The sequence below is a fragment of the Ornithodoros turicata genome, unplaced genomic scaffold, assembly GCF_037126465.1.
Source record: "Ornithodoros turicata isolate Travis unplaced genomic scaffold, ASM3712646v1 Chromosome135, whole genome shotgun sequence".
Taxonomy (NCBI): domain Eukaryota; kingdom Metazoa; phylum Arthropoda; class Arachnida; order Ixodida; family Argasidae; genus Ornithodoros; species Ornithodoros turicata.
Window position 1 is genome coordinate 325701 of NW_026999312.1, and position 21590 is coordinate 347290.

Genomic DNA, 21590 nt, shown 5'->3' on the forward strand with positions numbered 1-21590 from the left:
ACTCATAGTTTTAGTTTTCAAAAGAAGAACATAAGAAGGTGCCATGTGCAACCATCAGTCAAGAGTAGTATAGTTTAATACGGCTTAATAACGGTGCCCGTATAAGAACCATGCGGCATAAGAACCGTGCGCTATAACGACATCCTTTTTCTAATCCAAGATGGCCGATTCTAAGCCAACACAATCCAGTTCTAAGCCAACACAATCCACTTGTAATCCAAGCACGAGCCAAATCCAAAGCTATCTGATTGGCAGCCATTAGCCCCGCCCACTTCACGTTGATTGGCCACCGCGCCCCCAACTGATCTTTGAATGGCTGACCGTAGATCCGCTCCTTTATGCTAATTAGTTGGCTTGGCTCCGCCCAGTTCACACTGAGCGGCCCGTGCTAAGCCTTGACTGATCATTGATTGGTTGACTGTAGCTCCGCCCCCTTATGCTAATTACTCGGCTCTGCCCCCACTTCACACGCTGATTGGTGCACGCGTATCGCTGACCACAGCTCCGCCCCTTTATGCTAATTAACCGGCTCCGCTGATTGGTCCATTCTAAGCCTACTGATCACTCTCCCAGCCCCCCCTCTGATTGGCCGCCGCCGCCGCCCGCCGGACGCCCCGCTGCGGCCTCAAACTTACCCGGGCTAGCGGGTGGCCGCCGCCAGATGGTGCGCGGGTCGCTCGCCGGCGGCTTCAGATGGTTCTAACCTATCTCAGATAGATCTATGAGATCGAACAGACAGGGAAAAAAATACCTTTCAACGTTTATTGAGTACATGTTTGAGAAAAAGCATGGCGGTCTTGGAGAGATTGATTCCTTTGATGCTGGGCGTGGTTCCACGGAAGTGACGGATCATGTAGACGTCTCCGGGACAGCGGCTGAGAAAAATTTCGTCCTCAGTGAGCTGGCACATCCGCGTGCACTGGATATCTTCGTAGCTGTCGCTCACGTCCAGCGAGTGAAGGCACGTACGCAACGATCCAGTAGCGTTCCTATTCAGGTTAATACCGGATCGCATAGGTACCACGTGCCACTCTCTGATGGCCAAGATGTCGCCAGGGCATTCGTGCGCGTACGTGTGCTTATCCTTCTCCAGCTTGATGCTCGCAGTGCAGTTGCCGGCGTCCAGCGCCAGTGCGCACGAGACGAGCGAGAAGAGAACGAGGTACCACATCCTTCCAGTGACGCAGGTCAAATGATGCTACTCCTACTCATCCTCTGCATTATCTGTGCGGCGGAGGAAAGAATGCCGTGTGAAATCCCGCTATCTACGTCATCCACTCGAGCTTACCATATTCGCAGCTTCCGTACGGGTAGGAGTCCACGTCATTATAGAGGTACCGTTTGTCGTCGTACGCCATTAGACTTCTTTTCACATTTCTGATGGTGTACATGCACTGTTTCTTTCCCACTATTGACACCTGTTCGTGCGATACGCTGTCGTGCTTGAATAAGTGTATCGCGGTACGTATCATGGAGGAGGTGTTTGCACACAATGTTCTTTTTGACCCCTTTAGCTCTTGCAATCTGTTTTCCTCCGGCTAATTTGATAGAATACATTTTAGCTTTCAGGCATATTACTTCCTCAATGGGTATGCTACCCGTTTCACTTTTGAACGCGCCAAGTCTACCGCGATTCCTCTCGCTGTACAGTGGATGATCACGATCGAAGGAAGACAAGTCTAAATGCTCGTCGGCGATCGCACGTAACTGATCTTCGTAGTCCTTGCAGAATAGACCGAGGATCAGAGAATCCGTGTCAAAGTAGCAGGTAATCACCGGACAAGTGAGCTTACTCAGCAGGGTTTCATAGTAGAACGAGTACATGGTTAACTTACTCAGTTCTAAAATCGTGAAGCCAATCTGCAGGGGGAAATCGCATCGCACTTTTCTTTTGCGCATTTCGTACATGACGCAATCGGGGGACAAAATTTCCATTCGCGCGCATTCCGCCCGACTCCCGAGGCGACTCGCTGTCTCCTCATCGAAGGCTACTCGAATGTCTCGCATATTAAATTTATTTAGCAACGTACGCCCGAAGACCGCATTATTTGAGATTTTATAGAAATTTTTCTCGAACGTCGTGCTCGAGGCGACGCGTCTGGCAACATTGTCCTCGATGTAGGGACGCAGGAATGGTGCCTGACGAAATTTTAGAATTCGGTGAATTTTCGTCACCCCCATGCCCAATCTACAATAGAGCGCGAGCAGCGCGTAATGAACGACGTACCCGACCTTGTCCTTGCACGTGAGCAGCAGCTTTTTGCTGTTCGCCGGTTGATACATTAACTCTTCGAGGAGCCCCCGCTGGAATGGTGAGAGCCATTCCTTCGGAACGACCGCCTTCTCGGGAGCCAGGGTGAAGTACCGCGTCAGCGCATGGATAGATTTTGGATACTCCAAATCGCACACGTACACGTATCCCACATCCGAATCCGTGGGATGACGCATAAAATCCACGGAGCTAAAATCCTCGACCCATTCGAAATCGCCGACGGGGAGGTGCTTTATCATACTGAAGCCGTAAAGATTGTTGCAATCTATGTACGATATGTACACCTCCTCTTTATCGGGATCGTAGCCACTGCACAACGGGTTGTTAGCCCGTAAATGACGCCTGCTCGCCTGACAGAGTCCGCCTCTAACACCCGATTCGATGGTCCGGTACATGTCCTCGTCGATGATCAGCTCCAATTTTGCCCGCGTGTAATTTAGAGCGCATTGCCACGAATAGGATGCCAGCGAAACGCAATGAAGCAATTCCAATCCGCGCGCGTCGTAGCACAGGCGCCGGAAGTGCTGCATTACGTCAGCATGTAACAGGGCATCCGTTTTCAGGTACAATGCATTATAATTCCTCAGATTCGAGCATCCAAAACGTTCAAATACGTGCAGCGCGTACTGATAGTCTTCGTCGCTTATATCCTCCCCCGTCAGATCGTTTCGGAAGGCGGATTTTGCCGGCAGAGCCAATTCGTCGTAGACCGCGAACGAGCTAACGTGGCTGTACGGGAATACACCTTTACGAAGCAAAATTTCGTAGTCGTCTCCAAATACCTGCTTCAGGCATTGGAACGCCTCTGCGCCCCCCATGGATTTGACGGTTTCCACGAGCTCTCCCAGCGACGAATTTAGGTACTGCATGGTATCTCTGAATAGGAAGGTGCCAATTTCGAACGATCGAATTTTTTCCATGGAACTGGCCACGATGAAGGGAGCTCGCTTCCACTCGAGAAGGTGAAATTCCCGCAGTAGTCCGGCCAAATCGTAGGCCAGATTGTGCACCATGTTGGGCAGTTTTTCCCGCGTCGTGCACGCCAAGTTACAGGGGTTGCACAGCGTCGCGATGTAATTTGTCTCGCCGGCAGTACAACGCTTGGAATGGTCGTGGTGCCGAAGTGGGTGGCAGCTCTGTGCCGCGCACGTTGCTCGTCATTCAGCACCATTTCGGCTGGGCAAGCGTTCAGGGCTATCATCTCATCTCGCATTTCCATCAGAGCTCTGACGCACTGCCTCGCGGAATCTTCACCGTCCTGATGCGCATCACCTTCGAGTCGTGGGTGCGCACGAGCACTGCACAGAAGCTCGAGGTGACGTGACGCTGCATGCCAACACCACCGGGCGTGAGTACGCTCTCCGTGTCCAACGCGACGACGTAGTTATACTGCTGCTTGTACTGAATTTTAGTAAATTCTACAAAGTTTTTGCCCGGTTCGCAAAATTCCAATATGATTTCGTTTACGTCCGCGCACAGGCGACGATGTTTCGCCATGCTCTCTTCCTTCAGGAAAGAGCGCGTGCAGCGCTCGCACACGAAACGCCTCTTGTCTCTCATCAGTAACCGCTCGAGAGACTTGATTCCGAAAAAATGTTCATCTACAGCCAATAAGTGAATTTTCTTTTCATACTCGAGTTTTGGAGGTCGCGACACGTGCACTCCCTGATCGACGTACTCGTATACATACACGGATATCTGGTTTTTGTCTTCAAATTCGTCCAGATCAGAGTAGGAAACGGGGAAGCGACTAGGCCACCAGTACTCCGCGGCATAGTTTTCACATTTTTTCCACGAATTCCTTTCCTGCGGGTGCAGGAGGGCGAGCGTATTGTATTTAAAACACTCACCCTCCTTATGTGCTGGTAAATGAATATTCGTCAGCACGTTCCTGCGTTTAGCCAAATGATCGGGAAGTGCCCCATTGCATCCGAATTTTTTAGTTTTCACCGCAGAAATGCATATTTGAACGTTTTGGACGTCGGTGGACACGAACCCGCTCCCTTCCCGCTGATAATTTTCGACGCGTCCCGTGGACTCCTGAATCGCGTCCATCAGGGTATTCGCGACGGCTCCGTCGCTGTGGACTTCGCGAGCAAACGCCATAAAGTGGGCTATGTGCGCGGTTATCTCCCCCCGAGTTTCCTTCACCATTAAGACGTCGGAACAAATGCAAAACCTAAAGGGTATTCTTTGCGCTCTCAATATGGCGAGCATATCGTGAAAGTGACTCATTAAATATTGTCGCAAATCCTCTACCCCCTGATCGTGAACAGATGCCAATAGCGTGAATCTTTTGACGATACCTCTAAATGCGGCGTCAGTCTGGAAGAAGGGCAGGAAGGATGTATCCACGTCGGGGTGCGATCGCATCACGTGAGCAGGCAGTGTAGGAGGTGCGCCGTCCCGAGAATCGTCGTCGTCGTCGTCCGATTCATCCTCGATATCGTGAGGATCAAAAAAGCAGAACACACACCGAGGCACTGAAAATAAACGCGCATCAGTAAGAAACGTGCAACAAGTAAAGGAGGGAATAACTTACTTGTGAAGCGAGTGAAAGCAGACTGTTCCCCCCCTGAGGCGATCGCGCGGCTTATAAACCGGCATCCACGCTGCATGCGCCAACACGTCGGGGCTCGCTTGTTTCCACGCAATCGTAAATCATGTGGCACCTCGAGGATGAGGCCGCGTTGGGGCCATCTGTTTAATATCAGAACGCGCGCGGCCGCAATGGTGAGCATTCACCATCGAAGAAAATGTTGCGTCAAGGTAATGTAAATAGGTCTTCTCCGAGAAATTGGGTCACCTTGAGTCGGTTGCATGTTCCAACACGTTGGGGTCGCCTGTTTTATATCAAAATGCGCTTCATGGTCAAAATGAGTTTATACTATAGAACGGTGAGCTTTGTTTTATTCTCGGGGAAGTTGCGTCAAGGTAATGTAACGAGAAATTGGGTCACCTTGAGACAAGCCCCAACACGACGGTGCCATCTGTTTAATATCAAAAACGCACTTCCACCCATCGTGGCGGGCCCTAGTGAAAAAAAAAATGTTGCGTCAAGGTGATGTAACGAGAAACTGGGTCACCACGTAAATCATGTTTTCCGAGGCCACGCGTATTAAAACCAAAAGCAAACTGTTGTGCTTGATGAGACAAGTCTATCTGAAGGAAAATATCCCTATGAGCCAACCAGCTCATTGCCGAAACAAGCGCCAAAAACAAAAGGGTTCGCTTATGCAGTTTCCAAATGTCCTTCGCGCGCGCATCATATATCACATGCTGTTCCCGTGTGATTGTGTAAACAGAATCGCACCACCCTTGCGCTCCTCCGGAAGTGCTTTATATAAAAGTCGCGATATATACAACTCATTTGAGGTCTGTGAAGCCGTCGGTCGACTCCTCGTGAAGCGCACAACGAGAAAGGTATGTTTCACTATTGTCTTCAAGATGAGGAAAGTTAGGTAATAGTCGTCCTCATTTTCAGTTCATTTGGCGTGCGTAGAAACTTGCACTGAGAGATATGTCATCTATTGTCGAGAAGCTGGATAAACTAAAGAAACCCAGTGATGGAGACATTCAGAAAATGAGCATTGTTCCAAACAACGAAAAGCTCGACGTGTTGGACTTACGCAAAGTGGACACTATCTATGGGGAGTCCGTGTACGTGGAACTCCTGATGGACAACGATAAACGCGTGAAGGTGTACCTACCCAGTCGTTTTAGGCGACTCACGGATGAAGATTTGCAAGAAATGCGAGAATTACCAGATCTGAAACTAGAGAAGAAGGAGAGATTCAGGGATGGTAAAAGAGCGCCCGACATCATCTTTACTCACGCGAAGAAGAAGTGACCGCGACGAAAGTCCGCGTCCCATATGTAATCAGCGGGAAAAATAAAAATACATGTATTTCTGATTTTAAATGTTGCGTTGTTGTGATGGATTAGGAAGATAGGCTGATATGATGGGAAGCTCTATTGATAGAATGATATGATAGGGAGCTATAGCGCGTATTCATTGACTAAGCAAGTGTAGTTTGTGGGGAGCTATAGAGAATAAAGGACGCCAGGCGTTTTTAAGCGACAAACAACTTTTCTAGCAGCTTTATTGATTTTAGGTCATTAGCGGCGAGATTATCGGAAAACAGGGATACAATGCTCTTCAGTGATTTCCCTTTCGCCAACAATGTCGCCGCGATACAACAGTACACACCACACATTGGAGAATACAGGCTTTGGATACAGACATCATTATATTCGTCGACGGCGAGGCGTTCCAACTCGGGTTCGATGGGCGGCAATCCGAAGGAATCAAAGTAGATGAGGTCATCCTTCATTTTCGCGTACAGAATCCAGTGCTCCCCAGCCTGCTGTCGCCGATCGGTGTTCACCACGATCATACCCGGTCTATCCAGTGCGGGCAGACGGTCGTCTCGAGCGTATACACCGCGGAAGAGTGCCGAAGTGTAGTCGTTGTACTTCAGGAGTCTCTCGATATCTTGCTCGAACATTGCTAATCCAGTGTGACGTTCCTGTTCTTATCGATGGACATAATTCGCACACTCTCGGACAGTATCAATACGGTTGTGGGTTCGGCTAAGGCACGTCGGAACTTGAGTTGCAGACGAACGTTTCCACGCCTGATCGGTGACAGGTGGACGGAGGATTGATCCGGATCCAGGTCGTAGTACAGTAGGAACTTGTTTCCAACGTAGTGGTCGTATTCGTAGGAGACGTACTTCTCACACAGCTGCTCCAGGAGGTTGAAGTAGCTTCGGTGGTTCAGGTTATTGCTGAAGTCGAACGTGTCTATTCGCTGCGTCCCGTTCACGGTGAGCGTCGCCGACTCAATGTCGCAGTTCACGAATCGGTACGGGTCCCGATTGAATGCTCCCTGGTAGGCTAGGGTGGGCACGAATGCGACCACCACCTTAGACGGTATCTTCTCAGGAAATAAATCTTCCAGGCATGCATCCAGGTTGCCAACTGGTAGCGAACGAATACGCGATTCACTTCCGGCCAGTGTGTAGAGAGCCTTGCGCTTCTGCAATTCCGTTTCGTGTCCGAGGAATAGGCTGGGAGACGCGGTGATTTTCTTTATGTACAAGGTGGCACTCATGATTTCCACTTTATGCGCGTGCTGCTCCTGGTCGGTCTTCATAATGCGGAACGCGTCGGAGCCTTGATAAAAAACAAGCCTAATTTCCACTCCCGATATGAGTAGCTTAGGCTGCAGGAAAATGTCCGAGTTGATCTTGGAAACCAGGTCGATGGTCTTGCCGCCGCGTGTGAGGTTGTATCGTTCGGCCGGTCCACGAGCGCGAATGTTGTTTTCCGTTTGACGCGCTTCTTCTTGCGTGTACAGACCTGCTTTATGCACGGTATTTTGCTCCGTGGTGCTGGCGTGAAGCAAAATATCCAAGTAGCTTCTATAGCTATACAAATCATTATTCGTAATCATGGTCTGATTCAAGAAGACGGCTACGTTCTTGAAAAGCGAGCTGGCGAACGCGTTGACGGGGTAGACCTCCTCGTAGGTCGTCCGATCGCCAGCCTGTGTTTCCGGTAGCGAACCATCGTCACGTACGATGCGGACTTTCGTCACTATGTACGCGGAGTTCAAATCGAGATAGTGGTGCCCCAAATTCGAAAGGTGGAACTCTATGACGGAGGATATGTCAGCGACCGGGTAGAATACCTCATATTCCCCCTTCAGTATATGCCACTGCGTTCCCGGCACGGAAAATAACTGTGTTTCCGACTTATCCAACAGAGGAGTGTCGGGATGTACGACGTTAATCGTGTCCATCTCGCAACTAAATTGTGGCCGCGCAACCAGCGTGATTTATGCCGTCGAAGACGTCCGGTTTTCTCCTCTTTCTTCGCACGCCCGCCCCTCCGAGGTCGCGGAGAATTTCACGGCCCGTATCTTTCGCCGATCTCTTAAGCGCACTTCGGAAAGAGTCTCCCTCCGACAGATTTTTGGCCACGCGCTTAGCGGCCGCAACAGCCGTCTTTTTTAAGTAGGGTGATACGCGTTTAAAGAGTGGAATAGCGAAACGCCCGAGCTGAGAAAAGAAATTGCCTCCCCTCTGGTACAGGTGCGACCTGTATACCGTTGGAACGCCAAATCCGTAGATTGGTACCGCTTTAGTGTACATGCTTAAAGTGCAGCGTCAGCGTCGATCTACCGCGATTTTGTAGCGGTAGCTTGCGACCGGTGTCGTCGCGTATAGAGACGGTGATTGAGGAAATTTCGCGCTGCACTAACTTAAAATACTGAACGGGTAGAAAGCTGAAACTCAGTTGTTCTTTCGTTCTATCGTATACGAATGGAATTAATTTCAGTATCGGATGCCGACCGTTTCCCACTACGGAGGGCGTGACGAGATCCGTGTATATCATAATACAGTTAATGGGAAGATCTATGGTCACTTCGTCGACGCCCGTATCGTTTTCCGTAAATACGGTTTTCGCGCCGAAACCCAGTAGGTACGCAAAGTAATCGGATAATGTAAGCGACACGTTTTCCCGCAAGCTCAACGAACACTTCCTCGCCCACGCATCGTACGTGAGGGAAGCCTCCGGCTGCAGACGCTCATGGATGGCGCTCACGAGAGCTTCGGGTGTTTCGTAGTAATTCGGTGGAAGTGAAATGCGCCGACTTTCCGTCTCTTGAGTGTTTATGTGGACGCGGTACGTCTTCACTATGGGATTACATGTGATGCGCTTTCGGGATCCTTCAACGTGGATGTGCTTCACCTGAATGAGGTCCAGGAACTCGGTCGACAAGTTGAAATTCGTCGGGAGAGAAAGCGAGTAAGTGTTGTCTTTGTATTCCACCCGTGATTCTGTATCGTTCGTCGCTCTGAAGAATTCGTTGAATGTGTCGGTAATGAGCGATCGGGGTTCTAAAATTAGATCGTTATTGATCACTATCACCCGGCGAACTCGCATCATAACGGCTCTTTCCTCCGCGAGCGGTAACACGTTTGGGACGGCGCGTACTTTACCGCCCTCCCGGTGATCTCCATCGATGTCGACGATTCCAAAGGCGAGATGCAGCGGTCTGTCGATTAATTTCACCAAGCGCACGCGCGACGGTAGCTTAAACACGTAGTGATCTTCCTCGTAAGTCCACTCTATCCCATATTCGGGGAATATTTTATTCAATAGCGTGTCCGTGTCTTCGAACGTGAGCTGTTTTGTTTGCCACTTCTCCGTTGATAGCGTTATCAGGTTATCAGGCGCTTGGTTCACGTTCAGGAAGCTGTTGGGAATGGAAAATCCCTCTAGACCGACGACGTACGAATCATCCAGGTGTAGTGGCTTATCTAACGCGATCGTGAAGTCATTCAGCGTGTTGGACGGGTACAGGTCCATGCTGGCGTTCGAGAGCAGATACACGTAAAATTCATTTTCTGACATCGCTGGCGGGCACCCAAGAATCGTGATCTTTGGCGTATCCGAACCAACGAACCAAGTAGTGCAATACCCCGTTAATTTTCTTCTTTCTAATCACCGCGGATATGAGTCGCTTATCGTACGAGGAAAGATGGTGGACGGGCTGCAGCTCCTGCTCGTAGAATGATCCCAGTATTTCTTTTCTCGTCGAATCTTTCACGTACACTACGGGCTGATCGGTCTTTCTCGTTCGCGACACCTCGAACACTTCGGCCGTCCACCTTTGATCGTAGCCTTTGGCGAACACACCGCGATCTAACGCGAGCCTCACCTGGTCCCCTGATTTATACTTGCTCTCGCGCGGGGTCGTCTTACGATTCAATCTGTTGAACAGAGCTACTTCATTTCCGGCGTTCACGTTTTTCGGCTTTTCGCCCGTGACGGAGTGTACCGAGTCGTTATAGTCGGCCACTATCTTCGGCAGCGCGTTGATATAATTAAACTTCCCCGTACTAGTGAAATGCCTGGCTATTCTTTCCCTAATTGTTCTCTGCACGCGTTCACAGGAGGCCGCTTTCATTCCGCTTTGTGTGCTATAGTGATTTAGTAGCGACTGAAAGTACTGACGAACGGGGGAACCCCAAAATTCGCTCCCGCGATCAGTGAGCAAATTCTTCGGAATTCCGTGACGGAAAACTCGTTGGAAGGCTTTCTTTACGTCTTGCGGGCGCTTTGTGCGAATGGGGACCATGTACAGGTACCTCGATAGCGTATCTATGACCGTTAGGATGTACCTGAAGCCCTTGTTAAATTTCTGATATTTGCGCATATCCAGAAGGTCTGCCTGATATAAATCCCGCACGTGAGTTGCGATGATGGAGCGCCGCTTAAATTTTTTCTTCACTGGCTTGTGAAGGGTGTAAGCATCTTCTTTTTTCAGCTGTTCCACGGCTTCTGCGCGCGTGAGCTTGTGATACCGTCGGTACCGATCCACTCCACCTAACCCTTTCTCCTTGATCTTTCTATAGGGCCCCATATTTGCTCCAGCGAGCAATGCGGTGTATTTTCAGAGCGCTTATAATTTTCGATACTTTTTTGTACCAGCGGGGTTTCTTGATGAGCGCGCTACGACGTCCTAAGTAGCTCACGAGAGCCACAATGTTTGAGCGATTGATTCGCTTCCCTCTATATACTAGCACATTATCCGCCTGCCAGGTGAAAACTTTCTTCAATTCTTTTAGCACAGATTTCGCGCGTGCTTTATCAACGCCGGAGGGTAGAAGATTAAAATCGAATGGATTGGGTTCCGGTTCGGGCTCCGAATGGACAGGTTCCAGAGGAGAAGGAGGAGGAGGATGATAGTGAGCTCGCTTCAGCAAGTAATAGAGGGCTTCCAGTATTTTGCCCACTTTTACATCGTCCGAATCGTTAGATTTCAGAACTTCACCTATTTCTATTCTATGAGCCATGACCGATGGCTTTGGATATCGCTCGCCCGGCGACTCCCGCCACGAGACTTGATAGCCCTGAGAGGAGCAGTGGAAGTATGGGAATGAGACCACCTCGTTGTCCCCTAATATATTTCTTCAACTGCCGGGGGCACTTATGAAGTGACTTGTAGGCGAGGAAGCGGAGGATTTTTTTGTGTTTCTTCAGGTTTTTATGAAGTTCCGTCGAAAGTGGGATATTTCCGCGTAGAGTATTCAGACAGATTTCCGAAAGGATTCGAATGTCGTCGCAGCTGAGCTCTTTAAGTAACTCTGCGCGGTGCGTCGGTTTGCTGGCGGCCAATACTTTGAGGAGCGTGAGATGTCTTCTAAGATCGGCCGTCATTTCGCGGGCGTAAACAGGAACTGCCGGTCGTGCGGTAAAATACCCGTTCGCAGGCTACGAGAGGGAGGTGTTTGCGCGTGCAGATCCACAACTAAATAACCGTGCGCCTTCTCCGTCGCCTGGTTATATGCGTCGAGAAAATAGGAGAGCCCCTGTTTCCCGAATACCTGACGTCCGAAGGTTTCGATCTGTTGTACGGACCGCGCGTTCCGGAACAATACGATATAACTGGCGTTCAGCGATATCGTTCGAAAAGCGGCATTGTGATAGAACAAGGCTTGTGTGATCAGGATCACGGACGCATTCTTATGGTGGCTACCACGTACAAACAGCGACTCTACCTCCGATAGAACCCCCTTTTCCGTGATTTGATCGTCAATAACTATGAGAGTGGGATATCGCTCATCCCAATCTGCGGGTATCCTGTCCATAAACTCCACACCGTCGAAATCCTTTTCCCAGCCGGCTGCATACTTTCGTACGTAGAGTATCTTCTGCGGTGGAATGCTAAATAATTCGGGGTGTCTCATTATATTCTGCGTGAGCACCGTCTTCCCACACATGGACGCGCCGGAGATGAGAATTCGAGCAGGGTGCTGGAACTGCATGCGCATCGTGGAATAACTCGAGCAGACTGTGTACCGAGGTGTGATGCATCTTTATTTCCATCCATAGCTCCTAGAGCGATTGATGATCGTCTCCAGGACTCTTATTTCTTCCTGACATAGTTCCTGAAGCTCGCGCAGTGATTGCTCCCTGTAAGCCGACAGGTACTCGTCCAAGATTTCGCGTATGATTTCCCGCAACTTGCTTGCGGTGATACGGGAGCGCAATATGTGGCAGCACATCTCGACGAAGTTCTCTCGCTCGTGTGACGCCTCGAAGCGGAACCGCGCGGAGTTGATGCACCTGAGTCGCGCCATCTGGTGGCACGAGGTAAGTTTGGTTGTATGAGATAGAGACATTGGGTTAGAACCATCTGAAGCCGCCGGCGAGCGACCCGCGCACCATCTGGCGGCGGCCACCCGCTAGCCCGGGTAAGTTTGAGGCCGCAGCGGGACGTCCGGCGGGCGGCGGCGGCGGCGGCCAATCAGAGGGGGGGCTGGGAGAGTGATCAGTAGGCTTAGAATGGACCAATCAGCGGAGCCGGTTAATTAGCATAAAGGGGCGGAGCTGTGGTCAGCGATACGCGTGCACCAATCAGCGTGTGAAGTGGGGGCAGAGCCGAGTAATTAGCATAAGGGGGGCGGAGCTACAGTCAACCAATCAATGATCAGTCAAGGCTTAGCACGGGCCGCTCAGTGTGAACTGGGCGGAGCCAAGCCAACTAATTAGCATAAAGGAGCGGATCTACGGTCAGCCATTCAAAGATCAGTTGGGGGCGCGGTGGCCAATCAACGTGAAGTGGGCGGGGCTAATGGCGGCCAATCAGATGGCTTTGGATTTGGCTCGTGCTTGGATTACAAGTGGATTGTGTTGGCTTAGAACTGGATTGTGTTGGCTTAGAATCGGCCATCTTGGATTAGAAAAAGGATGTCGTTATAGCGCACGGTTCTTATGCCGCATGGTTCTTATACGGGCACCGTTATTAAGCCGTATTAATCAATACTACTGTCAAGCTCTGACATCTAAACACTGCAAAGAGAGAGGAACTGTTACAGGACCAGAGCAATTGACATGTAATTATACTCACAGTTTTATTTTTCAAAAGAAGAACATCAGAAGGTGCCATGTGCAACCATCAGTCAAGCTCTGACATCAAAACACTGCAAAGAGAGAGGAACTGTTACAGGACCAGAGCAATTGACATGTAATTATACTCACAGTTTTATTTTTCAAAAGAAGAACATAAGAAGGTGCCATGTGCAACCATCAGTCAAGCTCTGACATCAAAACACTGCAAAGAGAGAGGAACTGTTACAGGACCAGGGCAATTGACATGTAATTATACTCACAGTTTTATTTTTCAAAAGAAGAACATAAGAAGGTGCCATGTGCAACCATCAGTCAAGCTCTGACATCTAAACACTGCAAAGAGAGAGGAACTGTTACAGGACCAGAGCAATTGACATGTAATTATACTCACAGTTTTATTTTTAAAAAGAAGAACAAAAGAAGGTGCCATGTGCAACCATCAGTCAAGCTCTGACATCAAAACACTGCAAAGGGAGAGGAACTGTTACAGGAGCAGAGCAATTGACATGTAATTATACTCACAGTTTTATTTTTCAAAAGAAGAACAAAAGAAGGTGCCATGTGCAACCATCAGTCAAGCTCTGACATCTAAACACTGCAAAGAGAGAGGAACTGTTACAGGACCAGAGCAATTGACATGTAATTATACTCACAGTTTTATTTTTCAAAAGAAGAACATAAGAAGGTGCCATGTGCAACCATCAGTCAAGCTCTGACATCAAAACACTGCAAAGAGAGAGGAACTGTTACAGGACCAGAGCAATTGACATGTAATTATACTCACAGTTTTATTTTTCAAAAGAAGAACATAAGAAGGTGCCATGTGCAACCATCAGTCAAGCTCTGACATCTAAACACTGCAAAGAGAGAGGAACTGTTACAGGACCAGAGCAATTGACATGTAATTATACTCACAGTTTTATTTTTCAAAAGAAGAACATAAGAAGGTGCCATGTTCAACCATCAGTCAAGCTCTGACATCAAAACACTGCAAAGAGAGAGGAACTGTTACAGGACCAGGGCAATTGACATGTAATTATACTCACAGTTTTATTTTTCAAAAGAAGAACATAAGAAGGTGCCATGTGCAACCATCAGTCAAGCTCTGACATCTAAACACTGCAAAGAGAGAGGAATTGTTACAGGACCAGAGCAATTGACATGTAATTATACTCACAGTTTTATTTTTAAAAAGAAGAACATAAGAAGGTGCCATGTGCAACCATCAGTCAAGCTCTGACATCAAAACACTGCAAAGAGAGAGGAACTGTTACAGGACCAGAGCAATTGACATGTAATTATACTCACAGTTTTATTTTTCAAAAGAAGAACATAAGAAGGTGCCATGTGCAACCATCAGTCAAGCTCTGACATCAAAACACTGCAAAGAAAGAGGAACTGTTACAGGACCAGGGCAATTGACATGTAATTATACTCACAGTTTTATTTTTCAAAAGAAGAACATAAGAAGGTGCCATGTGCAACCATCAGTCAAGCTCTGACATCTAAACACTGCAAAGAGAGAGGAACTGTTACAGGACCAGAGCAATTGACATGTAATTATACTCACAGTTTTATTTTTCAAAAGAAGAACATAAGAAGGTGCCATGTGCAACCATCTGTCAAGCTCTGACATCAAAACACTGCAAAGAGAGAGGAACTGTTACAGGACCAGAGCAATTGACATGTAATTATACTCACAGTTTTATTTTTCAAAAGAAGAACATAAGAAGGTGCCATGTGCAACCATCAGTCAAGCTCTGACATCAAAACACTGCAAAGAGAGAGGAACTATTACAGGACCAGAGCAATTGACATGTCATTATACTCATAGTTTTAGTTTTCAAAAGAAGAACATAAGAAGGTGCCATGTGCAACCATCAGTCAAGCTCTGACATCTAAACACTGCAAAGAGAGAGGAACTGTTACAGGACCAGAGCAATTGACATGTAATTATACTCACAGTTTTATTTTTCAAAAGAAGAACATCAGAAGGTGCCATGTGCAACCATCAGTCAAGCTCTGACATCAAAACACTGCAAAGAGAGAGGAACTGTTACAGGACCAGAGCAATTGACATGTAATTATACTCACAGTTTTATTTTTCAAAAGAACGTAAGAAGGTGCCATGTGCAACCATCAGTCAAGCTCTGACATCAAAACACTGCAAAGAGAGAGGAACTGTTACAGGAAGCAGGGCAATTGCCATGCAAATATGCTCACCGTTTTTGTTTTGTTTCGTTTGTCAAATGAACATCATAACAAGGAACCCATGACTTGTTGACGTAAGGTCGGCTGTAGTAGTTCACGTACATCTTGGAACCCTATACGTTCCATTCGAAGGTTGAAAGCTTGTCTACTAGACGGAGCACGCTTTTGTGCCCTAGAGCCTCTATCGGGATTTATGCCAAGAAATGTCCTGCAAAGCAAAAGCAAAGGGAGTGTAGAAAACAAACGCAGTCTTTGTGAGAACTTGCGACATACCGTTGGAGGAATTCAGCAAATGCTTGGCTCTCCTCAGCATATACCAGGTTAAGAACATAGTGCAGTGAGAACCAGACACCAACTGCAGTTATAAAATGCGGCACGTGGTCAACTGTGTGGTCTACAGTTATCATGAAGGAGTTGGCCCATGGCGAATCACCTGTAACACCATAGTACACCTTAAGAGGGCATACCAGCTCTCCGTCCCAATGTATTTCCTATGGAACAGTTTTTATGCTTTCTCTCGGTAACGGCCGCGCAGATTTTGACGCGGGTGTTTTCATCATAAAGAGGAAGACGAGATGAAGAGCATTACGCTACCAGATTTCTTATATACGTCGTATGTATTTTACGGCGACGTAACGAATGCGAAAAAAATACACAATTTTTCTCCTCCCTCTTTGAAAAGGTTTTATTAAACTTCTATAGCCACTTCGAAAAAAACTTTCCATTTACTTTCTCTGGAATTGTTTCAGGAATCGATAGACATCAAATTTATATGTATACCACTTATAGTTTTTATAGAAAAGCATGAAACGTGAGTAAGCAAAATCGCCCACTCAAAGCCCCGTGAACGGCGTCATTCTGTGTTGCCATCTGGTGACGCGACAGCAAAACCGCGCGGATCGTATCCTTCCGCCGAGCAAGCGTGCGCGTGCGCACCTGACCGTCCTGTTGGCTCCTCTGTCCTTTTTTTCTTTTTTCGGACCGCTGACTTAGGGCATGACCTTGGAGACCAGAACAAAAGCTTACTTAGCTGCTCGTAAAGGGATTATCGTCTGAGCCAGCATTGTCGCCAACAACCAGAGACCAACAACCGTCTTCTTTTTTCGGTGCGCGTAGAGAGAATTGAGATGAGTTTATTAGCTTCACATGAAACATCAATTTGCCCGATTTTGACGTTTCGGGTTTGTGCTTACTCAGTCAACTGTCTCATAAGGCTAACGAGAATCTGTCGTATTTACGATTAGTGGAAGGCCGACTTTACAAACATTCCAGTAACGTTCAACAGGACTGCCCTGTAATGTTCGTAATGTTGAAACAACGATCAAGCAAATTACACAAAGATAAATGTTCCTCAGGATAACTGCATTTAGAACTGCAACTCTCTTTGTTCTTCTCTTTTTCTTTTATTGATCGATTTATTTTTATTTTTATCTTATTATTATTTTTTTTTTTTTGTCGTCAACGCTTCACGTGAACCAATAAGAAAAATCGATCAAGCGACTGCTGCACAATTATTTCCGCCCACGCAATGGGCAACCGTCGTTTCCGGAACCCAAATTCACGTTCGCGAAAAAAAGGAAAACCAACGACAATGCTCGAGTGCTTCGAACGATGATATGCCGTGTTTAAAAGTCCGACATCACTATTTACCACACAAAGTCAACAAATTCCGATGAAAAAATGGCTAGGAAGCAAGCGAGCTGCTGAAGATGATGCATGATGTCAAACCCCGAGACTAGGGAACACGAAGGGACAGACACAAACAGCTGTTTTTGAGACTTCGTGTTTGTGTCTGTCCCTTCGTGTTCCCTAGTCTCGGGGTTTTACATCATGCATCAAATTTCGCTATCTGTCCAAGTCATTTTAGCGAACGAGATCCACATTTTTGGCTCATAGGCTTAGCGGGGCGGACGCGACGGAACAGCACTTTAGGTAGTTAATTAATTATTAGGTTAGTAAAAGTTCGGTGTTTGCATTTTCATGTTCATGTTGTTTATTTTTCAACGGGGACTTCGATTACGTTATTTTGAGATACGGCCAATTTTTCCATACCGGTTCCCTGGATTTTCCATCTTTCGACACTTCTTGCTGGTTGCGCGTTGGATGACCCAAAACCTGTACCCGTCGTTCTTTGCACCGCAAACAAAGGGAAGCCTTCTGAGGAAGATAAGGAACTCCGGGTCACTGGGGATTCTCAACTGAACTAGTGACTCTACGCTGAACCAGCTGAACGAAAGGTCTGGTGTAATGTGAAGTACCCTGCGAAAACCAAGGAGTGTCTAACAATATAGTACCGGGTAATAATCAGTTCATTATGAGACGTAATTTGTGCTCCGAGACCTCCTCGCGTACATAAAGACGGAATTCAAAGAGTTTTAGGAGCTTCCTTCTTCTCCTTTTTCCATTTCTTTTTTTTTAAATAGCTGTTGCTAAATGCAATGCATTTATTTAGGCTGACTGAGTGTAAGTATTGAGCCTATCAAAAGGCCGAAAATCATAACGTCGAACTGTCAGAAGGCCGACAATAAGAAGGCTGAGAATGGAAAGGCCAAAGAGACACGGGGTGAGCACTCCAGTGAATGACCACTGAATGGGATGGTTTTGATTATGAAAAAGTTTTATGGCAATTGTATTAGAAATCAAATAACTGGAATGCATATCATTTGGTGCTCGCAAATAGATTAGCCAGCGAAGATGAAAAACAATAATCTACAACTTGTTTACTACGAAAAGAAAGTGTGTGGTGGGTAAAGTGCGGATAATGGTGCACTCAAAGCCCCTGAAATATAGATGCAAGTAAGAACTGAAATCTAGATAGCCAATGAAGCACATCAGAGCCGACCGAGTGTTATCGTTCGCTTTGCGGATTTGTTGAAATTGGGAGACATAGGGTTCTTTTTTTCTTTTTTTCACGTGTTAATGAATAATTAAATCTACATTCCATTCAACGAACAACATAACATGGATATATAGTTCGCTGCATTAGTTCGCTAGCGATATCGTTCGCTGGATGCTAGTATTTCTCTACTGTCGATCAGACACAGGTTATACAGTTGTCCTTACATCTTTTTCTGTGCCGATGTTTGTGGGTTATAAAAGCTCTACGGCCACTTATTCAGTTGTTTCACTGCCCCTACAACTCCGCTTCTGCTGAAAGTACGGTACATCAGCATAGAAAGTATTAGAGAACAACTACAACATCATTGTCTGACCACCAACAACAACAAAAAAGAACTATATATGAAAATACTAGTATTCCGGTCCGGTTGAGTTGGGAACTAAGTCCGACGATACCCACGTTCAGCGAGCGTGAAGTCAGAGCCTCAGGATAGTGGGCATATGCGTTTCATTTCATTGGTACGAATACAGAAGGTCATTGCGCTCAGTAGTCTGTAGCACTCCCCTTTATAAAAGAACGCGGCTACCATTTTTCCAACATACGTAGAAGGCAGCAGAACCTTGGAAAATCACCAGTGATGAATCCCATCGTGGCATAGTCAAGATTTATTTGTTGACGGAGAATCGCTTTCTAATCTTACCGCGTACTCAGCAAACTTTGCGAGAGAGGAACAGTAATTTAAACAAGTAATGTGATAGCGGCTATGATCCGTTTCCTCAGCTGTTCACAACGGCGCTCCTGTAATTTCCGGGATACGGAGAAATCATCCCCGAAGAAATCGTCCCCGGTGGGAACTTTCATTCAATATTATTACTTCTACGGCTATATGTAGACCATATTGCCCAGTTGCATCCAATATTATTTTGTCGACGGATATATGTAAACAATATTAGCAATTTTCAGCCAATATTCCTTGGTTGACGGCTATATGTAGACCATATTGCGCACTTTGATCCAATATTATTTGTTTTACGGCTATACGAGTATGTAGGTAATATTGCCCAGTTGCATCGAGTATTACGTATTTGGTCGACGGCAATATGTAGACCATATTACCAGTTTTCAGCAAATATTCGTTGGTCGGTGGCTATATGTAGACCATATTCCCCGTTTTCATCCAATATTGTTCGGTCGCTGGCAATAGGTAGACCATATTTCCAACTTTCATGGAATATTGTTTGACCGACGGCTATATGTAAACAATATTGCCAGTTTGCGGCCAATATTCCTTGGCTGACGGCTATATGTAGATTATATTGCTCATTTTCATCCAATATTGTTCGTTCACCGGCGGTAATTTAAAAAATCCCGTCTCCCAATTTAAACAAATAATGTGATAGCGCTTGATCGGCTATGATGCGTTTCCTCAGCTGTTCACAACGGCGCTCCTGTAATTTCCGGGATACGGAGAAATCGTCCCCGGTAGGAACCTAGTTTAGAACAGGGTCCTAGGTTAGTTTTTAGAGGTTAGGTTAGTTTAGGCTTGTTTTTGACAGTCCATCGCATCGTCCTCATCACATTATAACCGAAATTATATTCCGAAATCCTAAGCTGTTATTTGAAGAAAAGTAATTGATAACAGTACAAACATGAGTAAGAAACATCATAAACAGCATAACAGCATTTGATCGAACGCCGTTTGGTCGAAAGCCGTTTGATCGCAAGCCGGTTGATCGACGCCGTTTCTTCGAAAGATGTTTCTTCGAAGGGAGTTGGAAGCTCGCAGCGTGTCCTTAGCACCTCTTTTTCTGTAACTTTTGACTCGAACATACGGAGCAGGCAATCAGTGTTCTCTCCTCTTTTGTTTGTTTGTTTTTTGCTTCTTTTTTTTTTTTCAGCTAAAGACCCCACTGGTTATTTGCAGACCTTTTGCAGACCTTTTGCAGGCCGTGTTGGTGCTTTCTTACTTATGTCCAGTCCGGCCGTGCTGCCAGGAGGTTTTGCCTGGGTTTCCCCCGACGATCACATGCCGGTACGGTTTCCTTGGAAGTCGGCCTAGGACGCGCGCTGTTGCGTTGGTCGTGACGAACGGCCCGCCCTCAGCGAGGCCAACTACGTACGGCAAGCAGAATATGACACACACGACCAGCAGCTTTTTTTACCTAATGCGCTTTTACCTTTTTTACCTCTATATTATTTCGTGAATATTTTGAGATTTGGGGATTTCAACTTGTGGACCAACCTCGTAATTTAGAACCTGACCTAATTTATTCTCTCACAACAGCAACTCTGTCCGTAACTTGTGAACATATCAAATCATAAAACATCATAATTTGACGGACTCTCACGAAAATCATCATCTCTGTTTTTCATCATCTCATCATGTGTTTGTGTAAGAGTACTGGGGTAGCCAGTTCGACGTCGTCGAAACTCACATCCCCATTTTTTTTATCACATCACATCACATCATGAAAACAAACAAACAAAAACACTGCGAGGATACGCCGCGAAATGTGTGTTATGGAGTGGCTGATTCCAGAACTACATCGATGCCATATTAGTTCACGACCGACATATCCTGATGCCGCTTATCCATCGAGCATTTACATCCAAAAGATCACCAAGTCCACCGTGCGGTTACATCCAACGTGTCGGTACATCCATACCGTGCCGTTATAGCCAACGAGCCGTTGCATCCAATGCGCCGTTACGTCCACTGATGGATGTAACGGCGCGTTGGATGTAACGTCTCGTTGGCCGTAGCGTCCCCAGTCCGGTTAGAGCCGGGTCCTAGGTTAGGTAGTTTCCAGGGTAGGTTAGTTTAGGCTTGTTTTTGACAGTTCACCGTCCACACTCCATCGCATCGTCCTCATCACATTATAGCTGGATATTCCGAAATCCTAAGCTGTTTGGAGAAGGATCGAAGACGCTTGGTCGAAAGCCGTTCGATCAACAGCCGGTTGATCGACGCCGTTTGTTCGAAAGATGTTTTTTCGAAGGGAGTTCGAAGGTCGCAGCGTGTCCTTAGCACCTCTTTTTCTGTAACTTTTGACTCAAGCATATGGGTGTAGGAAAGAATGTCCCCGGAAAAGTCCCCAAGAAAAATGTTCGCGAAAAAAATGTCAACATTCCCAGCCCCTCAGGTAAGATTATAGCGCAAAACCGACTTTTTGATCATAAGGTATTTAAAATTCAACTACATACCTACAACTGTGGGTGGAATAGAGTGAATAAAGTGCCGTGCAACAAACTGCCGTCTAAATACCATGCGATCCTGACCTCAACGCCCTTATTTTGTTTCTTTCGAGAGCTCCCGGTAGCCTCTCCACAGGGGACATT

The 21590-nt window shown here is 47.0% G+C and overlaps 1 protein-coding gene across 1 annotated transcript; it reads right to left on the bottom strand.

Moving 5' to 3' along the window:
- Positions 1 to 1408: 1408 nt before the first annotated feature.
- LOC135372270 (uncharacterized) lies at positions 1409 to 4903 on the bottom strand. Its single transcript, XM_064605923.1, has 3 exons — positions 4815 to 4903; positions 1466 to 4755; positions 1409 to 1418 (listed from the first exon to the last, which is right to left on the bottom strand). The coding sequence occupies exons 2-3, from the start codon at positions 3283 to 3285 to the stop codon at positions 1409 to 1411; spliced, it is 1830 nt and encodes a 609-aa protein (XP_064461993.1). The 5' UTR covers positions 3286 to 4755; positions 4815 to 4903.
- Between the last annotated feature and the right edge of the window lie 16687 nt (positions 4904 to 21590).

What these genes read in the sequence shown, in the direction of transcription:
- LOC135372270 (XM_064605923.1), bottom strand. Translation starts at nt 3,285, where the DNA reads ATGGTGCACAATCTGGCCTACGATTTGGCCGGACTACTGCGGGAATTT.